At 40.1% G+C, this 17,692-nt stretch overlaps 1 protein-coding gene across 4 annotated transcripts in view; it reads right to left on the bottom strand.

Annotated features, from left to right (window-relative positions):
- GNL3L (G protein nucleolar 3 like) overlaps positions 1 to 17,692 on the bottom strand; it is a 42,507-nt gene that overhangs the window by 7,503 nt on the left and 17,312 nt on the right. The window contains exons 1-11 of one of the 4 annotated variants that reach the window (XM_087925704.1): positions 8,881 to 9,008; positions 7,256 to 7,512; positions 6,916 to 7,006; positions 6,781 to 6,818; positions 6,227 to 6,328; positions 5,925 to 6,041; positions 4,049 to 4,132; positions 3,791 to 3,926; positions 2,877 to 2,980; positions 2,062 to 2,206; positions 954 to 1,041 (exon numbers count right to left, since the gene is read on the bottom strand). In XM_087925704.1, the coding sequence (XP_087781830.1) occupies positions 954 to 1,041; positions 2,062 to 2,206; positions 2,877 to 2,980; positions 3,791 to 3,926; positions 4,049 to 4,132; positions 5,925 to 6,041; positions 6,227 to 6,328; positions 6,781 to 6,818; positions 6,916 to 6,928 (827 nt within the window). In that variant the 5' untranslated portion in view covers positions 6,929 to 7,006; positions 7,256 to 7,512; positions 8,881 to 9,008. Of the gene's footprint in view, positions 1 to 953; positions 1,042 to 2,061; positions 2,207 to 2,876; positions 2,981 to 3,790; positions 3,927 to 4,048; positions 4,133 to 5,924; positions 6,042 to 6,226; positions 6,329 to 6,780; positions 6,819 to 6,915; positions 7,007 to 7,255; positions 7,513 to 8,769; positions 9,009 to 17,692 lie in introns of those variants that run through there. The other 3 variants (XM_087925703.1, XM_026711466.2, XM_087925706.1) reach the window with 3 other exon arrangements.

The raw sequence follows: 17,692 nt of genomic DNA, 5'->3' as shown, positions 1-17,692 counted from the left end.
TTATATAATCCCCCTCCCCTCCTGGAATGTTTATTTTCAATAACTTTGATCAATCTGTACCTCCTCTGAGGTTCAGGAGAAAGGGGGTTGGGAGGAAGGGGAAGATGGCAAACCTGTTTAGGCAACGAATGTTTTAAAGAAGGCTGGCCAGCAACTGTCTTTTCAAGAATCATTATTTCAAATGCATATGTGCTTTGAGACTTGTGGGGTTTTTTTCTTCTTTTGGGGGGAATTTAAATATAAAGTTAATCTAAGCAACTTCAAAACTAGGGAAAGTGGGTAAAATAAACCAATGAGTAGAAAGTGCCTAAGTTCACAAATGATATTTAGCCATGGCTTTATCATGAGTTATTTATTCAACCACACTATTGCTTCTAAGTCACAAAGTATAACTTCCAGTTGGTAAGGGTAAATGCTGAATAAACACAAATTAGAATAGAATAACAAAGTTAAAAGGAACCTTGTAGGTCATCTAGTCCACCCCCCTGCTGAAGCAGGAGATTCTATACCATTTCTGACAGATGGCTGTCCAGTCTCTTCTTGAAAGCTTCCAGTGATGAATTAAATTATCTTATGGATTAGAATAATATATAAAGTAGTGAACAAAGTACTCTGTCTTGTACAAAATTTTTATTCTTTTTATTTTACAACCCCAAACCTTCTTTGGCTTACTATGCCCAAAATTAGGTTAATCCAACTAAATAATTCTAGGCACTGTCACTCATGCCAAGTTCTGCTCAATGTTATCAAAGGAAAAACTATCTTTCATACGACCGGGAGATAAAGCATAAGAGAATCCATGAGTTTTTATATCTCCTATACAAGCAGGACCAGAGACCTCCTGTAGCATTCCTTGATTTAAAATTAAAAAAAAATGAAACTACTCTGTTGACTACCCAGCACTTCAGATCTGATGCCTCACTTCTAATTAGCACCTCAGCTTGGGCACGTACTTGGTGATGCCAGGAGTGGCACCAGTATTGCAAGCTCGGCTCCTCTTCAAGCTGTTGATCAAGCTGCTTTTGCCAACATTTGGGAAGCCTGCAGTTGGGGATACAGAGACAGGCAACCCATCAGCAAGCACATTTCCATTCTGGTGATTGCTCCCATGCAAGTCACTGCTACCTTCCACTAAAAAGTTTCCTTTGCATTCTACACAAGGACAGCATTACCAGTAACTCCCACCATCTTTTCCTTCTGGACTAAAAGGCAGAAGAAAAGCTATTAGGGTCCAGCCACCCCCCAACTACCTAAAAGAATCTTCCCCAAAATAGGCACTTCCAAGTCTGTAAACTTCAAAAGCATTGATCTCTGCAATTGGTGAAGGCCAATGTAAGGGTTCCAAGGAAGTTGAGGACCATGGGATCTAAATCTTCCCTCACCTGCCTCTTTCCTTCCTTTCATGGTAAGAGCTGTGATGGTGCAGTGGAGAGAATGCAGTATTGCAGGCTAACTCTGCCCACTGCCAGGAGTTCGATCCTGACTGGCTCAAGATTGTCTCAGCCTTCCATCCTTCTGAGGTTGGTAAAATGAAGACCTAGATTGTTGGGGGCAATTATGCTGACTCTGTAAGCTGCTTAGAGAGGGCTGTAAAGCATTATGAAGCGGCATGTAAGTCTAAGTTCTATTGCTAGTGCTATTTATGGGCAACACTACTTCCCCAGCTAGGATTCTTCCCTGTTTGAATTACAGGCCCAGCTATCTCTTGGCCTCATCTCTCAGAATGATAGAAGGACCACTGGCTTTCATCCAAGGCTAATGGAACCTCCTGTCATTGGAAAGATAGCTGCTAAGATTCTATTTAGCTACTGCAAAGCAAAAATGGGGAACATTTCCCAATTTGCTCTATTGGGTCAGCTGGAGACAGACAAGGCAAGGAAGACAATAAGCTAACTTAACCCCATTTGGGCACACTTCAGGTATCCTATGAGTACAATTCCCAGAATTCCCAGTTTGTGCAGGAGTTCCAGGAGTTGCAGCTTCCTCATTTTGGAAGGTGTCATGTTGAGGAAAGCTATTCTTTCACTTTGTCCACCCGTCAAATAGAGGCATGCTACATACCCACAACTCCAACGGTGATTGTTGTTCTGACGTCCTGATTCCGGCAATAGTTTGCAAGCATCTTCATGAGGCAATCTGCCCCGACACATGCTGCACTGCCTAGCAAGTCACTTGATGCTCGGGTTACTGGGACATGGCTCCTTTGCTAAAAGGGACAAAGGTATCATTGCTTAATGTTGCTGGCTCTTACTTTTGATGTCCCAATCTTCAAATGTTCCCAACTATTACAAAGTATTTTTAAAAAACCCTAATCTGTGTTTCCCATCTCCCAGAACCCACCAATCTCTTTCTGCCACCTAGATCTCCCTGTATAAAGACCAGGTATAGGACTGCCACCACAGCCAAATCTAGTCTATCAGCATATGGTGGGACCCGTAGCCTCTTTTACAGTAGCCAACTCTTTGGGGGGAGGGGGCATGTACAGATCGCATTCAAAGGAAGGGCTAAACCAATGTACCTTATACAGTACTCTATAAAAGATAATGAAATGTAACATTAAAATACATTAATATTTGTTTAGTATAAATGTCATAAAACAAATACTTCTTATCAGCCAGATTTTCACAAGACTCCTAAACCATGAAAGACCTGGGCAATCTCAACAGAAATCTTGCTAGGTTTTTTGCAGTCTTCTGTGAGTTTTATATTCTTGCTACGTGTCAGTTTTTAATTTAATTTTGGGGATGCATGGACACTGCCAAGGGATGTTGTAGCATGTTGCCCATCTCCACCCAATTCTCAAAGTGATTTCCAGTTTAAAAAAAATATTGTAGAGGTAAAATATCATTAATCCATTGCAACCATCCATCACCTACCAGGTTTTTGCTCTGTTGCTGAGTGGAGGATTTAAAGGCTACTGTAGGAAATTCATTCCTCAGATACTTCAGCCATTTTGCAACGATCTCTTTAGATACCAGATCTGGATCAGGAACAGATTGAGAAAGTGAAGGAGTCCTTTAAAAAAATCACTCTGGTACCAGTTCATTAGGGCAACACCTACTGTTCTGTATGCCAAAGGAGCACGAGTTTCCTTTTAAAATCGTGTGTTTTTCAAAACTCTAATCCTTTTATGGTCTGCAGATAGATCATGCAAAAGGCTAAGCAATAACATCCCCAATTCCCCAGACACAAGCTGATATAGTCAATACTACTAATATGGATTAGAGAGGTGGGCAACTGTGGCCCCTTTATGACTTGTGGACTTCAACTCCCAAAATTCCTGAGCTAGCATGTCTTGCTCAGGAATTCTGGGAGTTGAAGTCCATAATTCATAAAAGGGCCATAGTTGCCCACCCCTGGATTAGACTATCCAGGTCACTTATCCAATAGCCATAGAAAGAAAATCATCACCTGATCACCTATCTACCTTAACTGTCATTGTGAATGACTGAACCATGAACAAAAAGAATAAAAGCAAATACAAAAAATATTCTACAGTTAGTTGAGGCCAAATGCATTATCAAGCAAACCTTTGAGTGACTTTTTCCCCTAACTCTACCCTCTGCCACCCAAACCCTGAATTAAGTCATGATTGCAATAATTCTGAATCAAAGCAAAATAAACCAGTGTAATTTAACACTTTATTTCAAGTATATTTTCTGGATTCCTTTGGTGCAGAATTTGAATCTGTAAAGAGAAACTCTTAGTAAGAAAAGGTCTGATTTCATTCTATTGAATCACATACGGCTTCACTTCCTTTCCACAAAAAGAACCTAATCTTGCTACGTACCTATTTTATTCAACACCAAAACCAATCTCTTGCTGGTTCCAGCCTGCACCACTGCCTCTTCAACCTGGGGGCATCGGCAACCTTGAGGATCCCGAGCATCAAGGACTTCCAAGATCACATCGGCTGCTTCAATTACCTAGAGAGAGCAAAGAACTAGAGGCCTGTGGTGTCCAACACTGATTCAGCCCAACCCAACAAAAGCCTCCCCATGTACAGCTCTATTTTTCTTGGTGTTCAGTCACTTCCGTCTTCACTGACCTTCCTGAACTCTTTGTAATACGCCTTGCAAGAGCTGTCTTTTTCCAACAGGGCATGTTTGGCCAATTGCTTCAGATCCATCTCCTGTGGGAAGAAGAGGATTATGCACATGGCCATGGTGATAGAATTACAAATGGCACAGAATAGGTCCTCATAGTTAGAAAATAGGTAAAAGGTAAAGGTAAAAGTTTCCACTCTCCAGTCGTGTCCGACTCTAGGGGGTGGTGCTCAACTCTGTTTCCTAGCCGAAGGAGCCAGCATTGTCTAAAGATGCTTCCATGGTCATGTGGCCTGGCATGACTATGTGCCAAGGCACATGGAACACTGTGACCTTCCCACCAAAGTGGTACCTATTTATCTACTCACGCATGCATGCTTTCCAACTGCTGGAAAATAGAATAGGTATAGTACCCTTAATTTCATAATGTGACATAATACATCATAGCTGTTTTTCTACTTATACCGCTGCCTACAAAATAGCTCTTACTTGATTCCTGCTATACCAGAATTCATTTCCTATTAGGGGGAGGCATTTTTACTCAAGTTGTATATAAACAGAATAAAATCTTCCATAAGAACCTTTTAAAATGCAGCATTCTCCAAGAACATAATTTCAAAGTGATTTAGAAAACAGAACTATGTATTTAATCATCCCCCATAAAATATACCTGTGCTTTGCACCATGTGAGTTTTGCAATTTCTCCTTGAAATATCATGCTTTCCCATCTACTGTGTTCTTGATACGCTTTTTTAAATAAAAAGTTTTATTGATCTGGAACTCCAGGATGTTCTTTTAGACAAAGTTTACAGACAAGCAAGCCATTCATCATTATTTCCCTTTTTAAATATCTTTTTTTATTAAATTATTTGAAAAATGTGGATGAATACGTACAAAAGGAAACATGAAACAAATAGATCAACCAGCAATTTCAAAATGTCACGATATTCTAAAATATCATTAGTTATGAATTGTTAAACATATATGTATTGTATGTCACCGAGAGATTAAGAATCATTACTAAATTAATTCATTGTCATTTTAAACCAAGTCCACCCTCTGCCTTAAAATGGAGTAAAGACATGTTCTAACTTAAAATTAACACTTTTAAGTGACACTTTTCAAACTACTGGTGACACTTTTTCAAACAACTCCGATTAAAAGGCATGCCTAGTCACTTTATGCATCTGATAAAGTTCACAAAAGCTTATACCTTTTAATCAAAGTTGTTAGTTGGAAAAGGTGTTATCAGAGTAATTTTTTGCCATCCTAGACCAATACAGTTCTCCTCCTATGATGTCTGTTGTAACTTAATAAACAGCAAGCCCACAGCCCTCAGGTACCTTGGGAAATTTTGTTTTTGGGATGGGGGTGGGGGATAGCCAGACAGAGAGGGAAATTTAAACTCAGTAACTGATTTGTTTTACGTCTTTTTGTAGAAATAATTGGTACTGGGCTTTTTGTAAAAAACGAATGAGAAGAATGTTGCAACACAATTCATTCACTTGAGGCTATAATCCCTTTGATATATGCCAAGAATTGGATCCCATTGAGCACATTTGGACATGTCACCAAATAGACCAGCGGTAGTCTGCTTTGTGAGAAATCCCATATGAATTATCAAAAATCAATCCAGAACTAAAACTGGAATTCCCATAGTTAGTTTCATGTACTTCTTGCCTACTTAAATAAGCATTTGTCTAACCAACTACAGAAATGTACAGAATATCTCACCAGCATATTGGAGCTGCTTAAAAGAACCGCCAGGAGGAGGGGACAATCAAAACATCTATAAAAGCTGCTTTCTGCAAAGCATACTTTTTGCAACTGGACTGGATAGATGCGCCATGGAGAACATTACCAGCCTACATCTGTTACCTTCTGCTCAAAGCATTGCTGTCTGTGCAAGGCATCCTTCTGCAACCCTTCCAGGCTTCGGAACCGGCTGATTTCCTTCTGTCGTGCCATTTGTTGCCGCTCCTGCATTTCTTTTACCTAGTTAGATGGATATAATCTTAAGATAAAGGGATGCTAGCAATCCTGCTGCACAGGTCTCATAGATCCAGTATTGGGTACCAATCCTATGCCACCCCAAACTCTATAGCCCAAGCAGAGAAATTAATCCAGGTATCTAAAAACTCCACCTTTGAGCCTCTGTTCTTCCACGTGGTTAACCTTACCCTTTTCTGCTTTAGGGCCAGTTCCTTTTTGACATGTTCTTTGAAGCGTGACAGTTGAGGTACTCCTGAATCTTTTTTCCTACGTGATTTTGACTCCTTTTTCTATGAAAGGAAGCAAAGCTGCATTGGATTTGACTGCAGACATAAGGTTACAACATATAATCATCACATCTGAGAACAATAAATCCTTGCTTTTCCAGCTGACACAATTTTGACCTTTTCCACTTTGCTAAAAGAATATCTTATGTTTTCTCATCTGAAAGCTATACTCGGAGCAGAATTGATACTCTAATATGAAAAACAGAGTTACGGATAAAGGTAATGTATCATTGGCAACTTGCATGATGAAAATTTCATCTGGAAGCATACTGAGATACATTGCTTACATTTTGACTCACCACCCAAACCCTGTGACTTACATTTAAAACAATTCTGCTTCACTAATATAACCAGCAATCATTCCACTATCAAATTCAAAGGCTTGCCCTGCTCTTCCATCAATTCTGCTATCATCTTTACCACAAAAACTTCTTTTTTTTCAAGATTCTTCTTACCTTGCTATGTTTGGATTTCTTGCTAGATTTTTTCTGTTCTGCAAAAGAGAAAAAAAAAGGGAAATCAGAGATAAGCAAACATGATTACTCATTTAGAATTCCAATTAGACTGGAATAATTCAAACAAATATTTACTATGCCGGGTCATGATGCTAAATGTAGGTGGAGCAGGATTCTCTTTTTCTTCCCAACATTGAATCACCTTTTGTCTCCTGATTAACAAGACCTAGAAAAAAAAAGAGAAAAGTTAGTCTATGTAGTTTTCTCATCATATGAATAGAGTAGATTGCTCCTAACAATATCCTAAATTATAACAACTGAAAGCTGCCCAGAATCATTCTGAATTGGACAGCGTATCAGTTTAATAAATTACATTTAATTTTGGTATAATGGATTACATGAATCCAGCCCCTATGCTACATAAACAGTTGTTTAGTGTGATGTGAAACACAGCCAACAGTGTAAAGCTACAAACCTAAATTATCTTTTCACACCCTGTGTTTTCAAGGAGTCCTAATCCTTCAGTATTGTCTCTGCCACATGAAGTAATGGGATCTGTCAACATCCAGCTTGAGCATCCAAATAAAATCTTCTGTGGAAGATTTTAGTTTCGTTTCTCCAAATTAACCCATTGGTAGTCCACATCCCTCTCCCTTACTCTAATGACAAGTTGCAAAGAAGAAGCACTTAGCTACCCATGTTTCACTCTTGATAATTTATTAACCAATAGATCTAGAAGGAAATGGGTGGAATATATTGGCACATGTAACCTCCTGAAAAAGAAAACCAAGACGTTCTATGATCTTTGAGGGACATATGGTAGAAATTGAGAAGACTCTACAGGTAGTCCGCAACTTACAACCATTTAATAACCAAAGTTACCTCACTTAAAACAGTGACATATTTTTTCTTACTTATTTCTTGTCTTACCGTTTTTCTTACTTATGACCACTGCAGCAATCCCATGGTCATATGTTCAACATTTGGACACTTGGCAACTGGCATGTATTTATAGATTGCAGTATCCCAGGGTCATGTGATCATCTTTTACAACCTTCTGACAAGCAGTCAATGGGGAAGTCAGATTCACTTAACAACCACTTTCCTAACAAATGCTGTGATTCACTTAACAACTGTAGCAAGAAAGTTCATAAAATGGGGCAGAACTCACTTAAGAACTGTCTTGCTTAGCAATGGAAAGTTTGGGCTCAATTGTGGTCATAAGTCGAGGACTACCTGTAGCAACACCTTGATGGACATGTCAGATTTGGATGGAAGATTTAAATGTCTTGATTCAAATTCCCACTTGGTTGATAAGCTCACCAGCTGACAAGACTTAATCACAGCCTGCCATTTACCTCATAGAACATTATTATCTGTATCTGTTACCTTAAGGTCTCAGAGAAAAAACAAGATATGAATGGGAGACTAGAGATCACGCAGAGGACACAAATCTTATTTTCAAAGAGCCATAATGATCCAAGGTAGTAAACCCCTCCCCTCCCCCTGGCTTCTTCCACCCAACTTATAAAAAGCAGGAGAATCAAATGGTAATTTGTCCTGAGATTGTCCTGCTTTCTCCAGCTAATATTCATTCATGTGTTGGATTATCAATCCCGACCACTAATTTTTACAAAGATCCCATTTGTCTCAAAGGTGTTTTTTTCCCCCCAAGAGGCAACTTGGATTTTCTAGTTTTTCTTTGAAGATCTTTTGCTTCTCATCAACCTCGAGGGGGGGTGGGGGCGGGAAGCACCTTTGGGACAAACATGACCTACCTGGATGATTGAGAATCTCCATAGACTAAGACCCCGCATTATTACTATTATTACTATTACTACTACTATTATTACTATTATTATTATTACTATTTTTTCCCATTGCATTTTCTACTACTATTATTTTTTTTCCATTGCATTTTCCTCCCTTACGCACAGTTACCCGGTTCCCCTCCTCTAGCTAAAGCTGAATTTTTCATAGTAAACTTGCCTCGACATGCCACCCCGCTTATAAATGTATCACACTTTGGCTGCCATTCTGAGCCAGCATCACGAGGGTCCCGGCTTCTTTCTGTTCTCCTCTATCCCCAGAGCCTCTTACTTGTTCAAGGATTCCTCTACCACCACCACCCCGCTCGGGGGAGTCTCTCAGCAGCAAAGGCTTTCAGCAAAAGCACCTCCGCCAAGTTCGGGAAGCTTTGCAAACGGGACACATGGCTTCCTGCGCGTGCCCAAAAAAGCTCGGAGCCGACGCGCCTGCGCCTTCCGGGAAGTTAGGGACCGCCCCGATCCCTTTCCCCTCCTCCCTCGGTGCTGAGTTTGCATGAAGGTGGGTTTGGTGGTGGTTTTTTACTCTTTATCCCCGTAGGGTTCGGAACAAAGCAGACGGGTCAGGAGAGGAATTTTGTTTTTCTGCTTTTTTAAAAAAAAAAGCCATGCTTGAAGATAACGTCAGATTTCACATGACGTGCGCAATTGCGCAGCATTTAGAAATAAATGCCTTCGTTTTATAAATGAGCTCTAGAGGATGTGCAGTGATGGTTTGCTAGATTTATACATGGGCTTGTACAAAGGAAGCGGCTGGATTAGTGGAGCAGCCAACGAAGGATCTGGAATACAGAGAAACTCCTTTAAAACGATATAATCCATCCTTGGCTGTAACTCTATACAGTATTAATGTCAATCGAAGACGTGTGAGTGAAATGCATTTTAAAATGCGATTTTTTTTGAGAGTCACAAGTAATAATAAACAGCTACGTTTATTGAAGAGTGTATAGTCTGGGGGAAAAAATGATACTGGATAAGCCGAGAAGCTTGTTCAAGGTGATGAGGAAAATATCAAATAACAGATGCAGAAAATTATATATTCGTTCCTAGGGAGAATATATAAAATAATAATAGGGAAATGCAAGGATAAAAATTGAGATAAGAAATAAGGTATAACCTACTGTAGGAAGTTAAAAACCACCCCTCTCCTAGAAAAATGAAATATCCTAGGAAATATTAAAAAGGCAGAATATTTCCCCTAAAAAGAAAAGTAGAAACTCAGAAGCAGAAACTTACCTTAGAAGCAGAAGCTCACCCCACCTTTGTTAATGGCCCTAGGCCAGAGTATTCTACATAACAAAGGCCTATGCCTATCTTACCACATGGCCTGGGCAGATTGCATGAGCCAACACTCAGGTGAAGCCATGTGGTCCAGACAAAGTTTACAAAGTTAGCTAAGACTCCTACCCCTGGGAGTCTGACAGCCAATGGGATACATTTCTTACACAGGAACAGGAAATACTAAGGTGGGGTCCAACAGAGGATATAAAACCAAGGGACTCAGCATCTCCCCTTTTTTTCTGCTCAGGAGCTCCAAGGCATGTGGTCTTGTCCACCATTAAACCATCTTTCCAGACAACCTCCATGTCTCTCTGCAGTGTCTTTTCCCCCACTTGGAATTGAATCCAGAAGGATATTTCTTCCAACAGTACAAAGGGGAAAATTGGAATTCAGGACTGGAATAAATCTGAAAATTTGTATTAAGGATGAAAACTGATCACTTACTGGAGGCAAGGAAGTGTTGAATATGCCCGAAGACAATTGAGTAAATAAGTGCATTGTTTGTATACAGAATGCGATGGCTCTATATGCACGCCAGGAAGTTTGGATTCAGACTTGCCTTTTGGGATACAATAAGATAGGCCATGAAACAGTAGGCCACAAAACAGTAGGCCATGAATTTCTGGTCAACTCTGATTGGAGACTGGAAATGAGATTAGAGACAAGACTAGAATAAAATAGAAAAGTTGAGAGGGACCTTGGAGATCTTCTAGACCAACCCTCTGCTTAAGCAGGAAACCCTGTACCATTTCAGATAACTTGCTCTGCTAGCAGCATTTTATTCCTTACAGTTTAAAAAATGACATCTGAAAAACCCTAGACAGAGTCAGAGCCTTATTAAACAAAGTAGTAGTACTGTAGAAAAAAAGCTACAGCTCCTCTTGGCCTCTTTTTGTCCTTGTTTTACATTTTGTATTTCTACAATGCCTGCTAGATGTTTGTGAGACAGAAAAACACAAAATATGTGATTTAAACATCTATAAAAGAGGTCACGTAAAATATAGCTTATTGAAATTTATTTTATAAACTACTGTACCATATATCACAATTAGATTGGTTCACACAATACATCAATAAATTATTTCTACAAACAATAATAGTCGGATTAAAATAATGTGCTAAACCAAAGCCAGACAAACTTCACTACAGCTTTGGATGTAATGTGAACGAAACCTATGTATGACATAAAGATCTGAGTAAGTGTATCATAACCTGCAGGCATCAAATGTAGTTTATAGATGGGAGGAGTAAACAAAAGACTATTTGCATAATACCCTGTCATAGTTTGCTTAAATATATTTGTTGAATAAATCACAGTTGGCCAGATACATATTGCATGTAAATTTTAAAAAGCATGACTTAATGTCATGTTTGAACCAGTTAAAAATGAATACAGCAGCCCTAATTCAGATGATTTTCAATTTATGGAAAGTAGCTTTTTTGCTGATTAGTGATTCTGGTAGCTTTACATAATATATCAGAATCAGCTTACCTTCAAATATTTCCTGGAAGACAGAAATTACCAGTGTAGAATAAGATTCTGGTTTAATAGGCCCTTGATGTAATCTGTTCTGGCATTTTTCTGACAAGCAAATATTGAACAGGTGATACTTTTCTATACATGCATGCCGGTGGTGGTATTCTACCGGTTTGGCATGGTTCTGCCAAGCCCGTAGCGGCAATGAGCAGTGGAGACTGAACCGGGTGTTGGGCCCACCTACCCGGGCTCGCATACTAACCTGTATGTCTTGCTTTTGAAGCACAGCTGCTTTCACAGCTGCTGAAGCATCAGGGAGAGCGCAGGATTGCAGGAGGTGACTCAAAACGCCTCTATACCTGTGCGAAGTGTGTGTTTGGCGCGCGCAAAGTATATACACACGTGCAAAGTGCGTCCACCAAGCCACCCACCGAACCCGTGATAAAACCTTTTGAAACAGGTAGTGGGGAAAAAGACTTGCTATGCAGGCATTTAAGGCACAGCAGAAAAATTCCATGAGAAAAACAAACAAACTGGAAACAAATCCGATAATTACATCTCCCTGGTTTTATATAAGCATCTTTTCCAATTCAGAGCAAACACCCTGGACTACCTCACACTATAAAAAATTTTCTTCCTTTCAATCATCCCATAACTGTGCATGGATAATGGTGATGCTAGATGGAGATAATAGGAGCTATCCCCCAATAGCTCTCCATGGTCCCAGGAGGCTGGCGACCTAGAATATATTCTCATACTGTGGAGGCTTGTACTATACTTCAGGATCTCTCTGCATTACCATTCTCACAAACTGTCTTAAAGGAGGATGCAGGATGAAGGGAGGTTACTAAGATGGGACCAGCTGGCACATCTCATTCTATGTATATGAAACGTAAGATAATAGCCTGGGAAAAAGGCCATCTAATACTCCTTCTTCCTCCTATTTTCTCCACAGCAACAATCTTATGAGGTTCTTTGGTTGGGCTGGCCCAAAGTCCCCCAGCTGGCTTTCATGCCTGAGGTGGGAGATTAGAACTCACAGCCTTTAGCCTGGCGTCTTAGCTGCTACATCAAACTCCTTGTTCAGTACAGGACCTGACGAAGCATTTTAGACAAATACCTCCATTCTTTTCATGTGGCCTCACCTCAGGATCTCAGTGAGTCTTACCTAGAATCCTCTTAGTGTATCTATTTTGGACTGGACCTGTACTTTGTAGTGAACAAGACTTACCGTATAGGTGGTCCTTGACTTATAACAATTCATTTAGTGACCATTCAAAGTTACAACAGCACTGAAAAAAGTGGCTTGCAATCATTTTTCACACTTATGACTGTTGCAGCATCCCCATGTGATCAGAATCCAAATGCTTGGCAACTGATTCATATTTATGACAGTTGCAGTGTCCTAAGGTCATGTGATCACCTTTTGCGACCTTCTTATAAACAGTCAATGGGGAAGCCAGATTCACTTAACTGTAGTGGTTCACTTAACAACTGTGGCAAGAAAGGTAATAAACTGGGGCAAAATTCACTTAACAACTATCTTGTTTAGCAACAGAAACGTTGGGCTCAATTATGGTCATAAATCAAGGACTCCCTGTATTCTATAGAAATCTAGCAAATCTGACTTTTTGTGCTTGTGACCACTTGGAAAGATAATTTAAGGAGAGGAATCAAAGTTCTTTTCCCCATGATTTCAAACCCTAGAAATGTGATTTTCCTTGCCCCGTGGGACTAGTGCATGAGTCGTACCATTTAGAATCTCAACTGTCTGTATAAGGATGTGACTCAGAATAATTTTGAGGGAAAAAATAGAACGCAAGCGAATAATCAGACTGCCAATTGAGAAAGCTCAGACAAGCTGCCAAAAGTGCATTTATGTGGAGGCTTATAGATGGAAATAACTCCGAGGAGAATAAAGGGCTCTTTGCAATACCACAGAATTGGGACATAGCTTTCTTTGCTCTGGGTTACAGAGAGAGTTGCCAGATGTGGCTTGTTTTAATGGCTGCTGTCCCATGTTATTGCAGCACATCATAACCTTGTAGGCTAAAATGGGAGCCTCTTCCAAAATGTTACAATTCCAAGAAGGCTATGGGACAGCTTTGATTACTTTTAAGAGAGAGAGAGAAAAGAAAAAGTCAGAATGCTGTTGCAGATCACAAGCTTCTCAAACAGAAACATTAGATCTCTGCTGGATCTAAACTATGCTAGTTTTAAAAAGGCTCATTGTTTATATCTGTAAATGTTACTCATTGATTGATTTCAAATTTTGATACAGATATTCTACTTTTTAGGATTACTGGCTTTTATAAATAGCTTACAGGTCACATAAATGGTATTTATTTTAATTACATGGTCCTGTATAGAAGAACTCTTTCTTCAGGAAATTAGCAGTAATAGCTCTGGGGAGAGGAAAGGAAGCAGTCAACTGAGTAGCTTATGCCTTACTCATATTCTTTTATTTCAGGCTTAAAATGGATATGCCATCCCTTAAAATACCACCAAAGTTCTTCCCTCTCCTTCCAAGTATTTTTCCTGTAGGTCAGTTGGCAGGAACGCATATCTTATTTGAAGTTATACAGCCTGTATTGGCTCATCTCATTGTGTAGCCCAGGGGTGTCAAACTCAATTTCATTGAGGGCCACATCAGGGCTGTGGTTGACTTCAGGGGGGCAGGGCAGGCATGGCCGACTGGGATGGGTGTGGTCAACTGGGTGGGTGTGGCCAGCTTGATGCCACTCCCCAAACTGTTGGGATGTTTCCTCTTCGCACAGGGTAGCCAGGCCGAAGCTACGCTGGGCCGATCTTCTTTGCATTGGGTAGACTAGGACAGCCCCTCAGGCTGGATCCAACTGCATCGCAGGCCGGATCCAGCCTGCAGACTTTGAGTTTGATACCACTGACGTAGCCCAATGCCCAGGAAGCACTGGATCTTTAGGGCCTTCTGAAAGGTCAGAAGCCCCTGGGGTTGTGGCTAATGCCATACAGCAAACCCAAATGGGGAAATCTGTGAGCGCAGTCCACCTCTCCATGCCCAGCTGGGTCTCAATAAGACGCATCTGTGTGGCCTTGTTATCCACTACTAAATCATGGATCATCATCATCGCTTTTTAATGACCCCATAATCCCTTGTGGGGTGGAATCTGGGCAACTGAACGGAGCGGAGTGTTTATTGGCTGGATGCCCTTCTTGTCACCAATGTGGAGTTATATTCAGCAGATATATTTTCATCGTTCCCAGAGAGAGAAACATCTGCCTCTACCTAAGATCAAACTGATTGTGAGGCAAGGGCTCCACCTCTAGGTCACCGTACCACTTACTAAATCACGGGTCATGGGACTATTGTTACTGTATAGTCTAACATGACATTCAACAGCGACTGAATACTGAAGGAATGATCTATCGTTAGGTTGAGCATGGGTTGGACTACTGGCTCAAGATTAAATACCAAGGCTACCTTTCTTGATGGTGACCCACCATCTCTCCCCCAACCGTCACTACAGAGATGTTACCACAGACAGGTATATATCAGTCCCTTCCTGATTTTCTTCTCCTTGACCTGAAACAAAAGGCTTCAGTTCATTTTCCAATATTTTACTCCTCTCTCCAGTTACTTGATCATGCAAACATTATAGACTTGCAGAATTTCCAAGCCTAATTATTAAAGGAGTAGAAATCCTGGAGGATATAGATTCAGGAAGTGAAGTTCAATTGATTAAGGAAGGTTTGGTTAACGAATTAAATAGCAAACCTAGGCTGACCGGTGTGCTTCAGCTAGATGATCAGTGGGCATTTCAACCTAATCTATTTTCCCAAATAGTTGTTAATAATAGAAATGGAGAGGATACATTCATGCTGTTTTATGATTTTCTCTAAGAAGCAGATGTAAGGGTAGGAAGAATCTTGATCGTTTTGGCTAGTGGTTTCCTGCAGAAGTCTTACCCAGTGAGCAAGGAAGAAAGTAGCAAAGATCTGGGCTATCCGGAACTGCTTAGAAGTCCTCTCTGAAAACCAAATTCAGTTTCCTATCTCCCCTGCATATGCACCATGCTCTGGCAAGCTGACATTAGAGACCATCAGAAGCCCAGGTCATTGGCACGGATAGGCTATTCTGCAATGTGTACAACCAATGTTCTTGGCTTGGCAACAAACAATCCAAAGCAGGATGTGAGGGATTCATCATAGAAGTGAGTGCTGAAGAGGCCACGAGACTGGCAATTGGAACCAAACCTTTTGACATCACCTCAGCCCCCTTTACCAAGAATTGGAGGGGTATTGGGAGACGATTCAGGGGCAATTTAACCCTTTCCTATTTGGATTTGTAAGATTTTGCTACCCTACTGAGAAGAAACCAGCACTAAGCTATCTCCAAGCTGAAAGCAGCCTTTTTGTATGCTTTTTAAAAATATCTGTGTGCTCAATTGCAGCCAGGTTTTCTTCTATGATTATGTGTGTGTTGAGTGAATGAAACACAATTTGCTTGTTTAGCACAGCACTGAAAGGCAGAGAGGAGTTAGAAGCTAGGCAGTTACACAAGTAATTGAGCATAATTAATATGATCTGTGTATCTTTATTAAAAGGAAAGATGCTAAGTGCAGGAGTCACCATCTGGAAACATCACATTTCTTAATGGATTTTGACCACAATGGGGGTTTCCAAAGGAGGATTTAATTGTGCAATCCCTCTGCCTCATTCACAGATTTTTTTAAAATAGTATTTTCCAAGGAAGAAAAGATGGAAGGAGGAAAGATAATAGCAATATAATGACCATAGGACACAACTGTTAAGTCTTGATTAGCTTATGTGTGATTTGTAGAATAAACCATTGTTGGCTATGACTGACCATTAAACCATTAAACTTTCACTATGTTTACAACATACTAAGCCACACAATAGCCAAACACATTTTAATTTAGTTTGCAGTGCAAATCCAGCCCCTATTAGTTAATGGATCCATGTATCCAATGAATCTATTCTAGACAATGTGGTTGAATAAAACATGGTTTGGTTGACTATGGGTAAGTATTATATGAACAAAGCTAGAAATCACCAAGGGATATAATTCATCACTATGGCAAAAAGGATGCTGTGTCTAAGCAAAGGGAAGACTTCACTTGATAAAACTGCTGGTTAAAGGATATTTGGATCATTTGGGAGAAAGAACATTTCTGAACCAAAGCAGAAGTGAAAAAGAATGGTGGTGTATTTTGTCTCGGTGTTGGTTATAGGAATCAACATGATTTGCAAGGATTCTGCAGAAGAGATTGCATGAAGCAGGCCTGGGACATAATCATATATCTGTTGTTTGGAGGGTGTGGTGAAGCAGAGAGAGTAGTGTGCTATTATCATAAGTCAGCTTTTGAGTGATTCGTGATGTCTACATTTTGGAAAGTGCTTGTAGGTGGCTTAGCAAGTGTGAGTGAGTGAGTGAGTGACAAGAGAACTTCTGAGTAACTAGTGCCATTAAAGATCTTTAATAAATATTAATACAATAAGAGATTAACTTTGTGCAATGCTAATACTTCCTCTCCTAAAATGAGTCATTTATCCATGAAACAGTTGACTGACTTTGCGCAGTGCACTAAGCCATAATAGTGATCTTTGCCCAACATGTATTTCTTTGGTGAATTTAACCACAGTATGACATATTCACTTAAACCAGTTAGTTGCCTTGGTTTGCATAAGATACTGTAGCATAAGCAGGGGTGGGAGTTCTACAGGTTCGCACCTATTCACTAGAACTGGTTGTTAACACTCTAAGCAGTTCGGAGAACCAGTTGTCAGAAGAAATTACTGGCCTAATCCTGTAAGGAAGGCAGGAAGGAAACATTCTGGTGTTGCTTACAGAAACTGCCTCTCCCACCACCTAAGCCACGCCCACAGAACTGGTTGTTAAAAAATTGAATCCCACTCCTGAGCATAAGCCAACCCTATTGGCTGTATCTACAAAATGTAAAATGCTGAAATGTAATTTAAAACATAAGTCAATGAAGCTTGTTCAATTTATGTCCTAGCATTTTATATGAACCCAGCTAATTGTGGTTCATTTCATAAACTATCATTAAGCAACATAAGATAATGTGTGAATCCAATCAATGTCACAAAACGTGATGTGAGTTGTCTCTATGAATGTGAATTAATAATAAATTCACTCTTTTAAAAATGTAAACATTAAAAGATGTGTAAAATTGGGCATTAATCTCAGAAGACAATGACATGAATAACTCATAGGCGGGGGCGGGGGAATGGGAGATGCAACTAGCCAAAATGCTTGAGTTTTACTCTGGATTTCCTCTTTTTTGTGCCATTGAAGGATTGAATCTGT

The sequence above is a fragment of the Pseudonaja textilis genome, chromosome 2 (genome assembly GCF_049901715.1).
Source record: "Pseudonaja textilis isolate UNSWEBS1 chromosome 2, rPseTex1.2, whole genome shotgun sequence".
NCBI classification, from domain to species: domain Eukaryota; kingdom Metazoa; phylum Chordata; class Lepidosauria; order Squamata; family Elapidae; genus Pseudonaja; species Pseudonaja textilis.
This window is presented reverse-complemented; position numbering and strand designations above follow the sequence as displayed.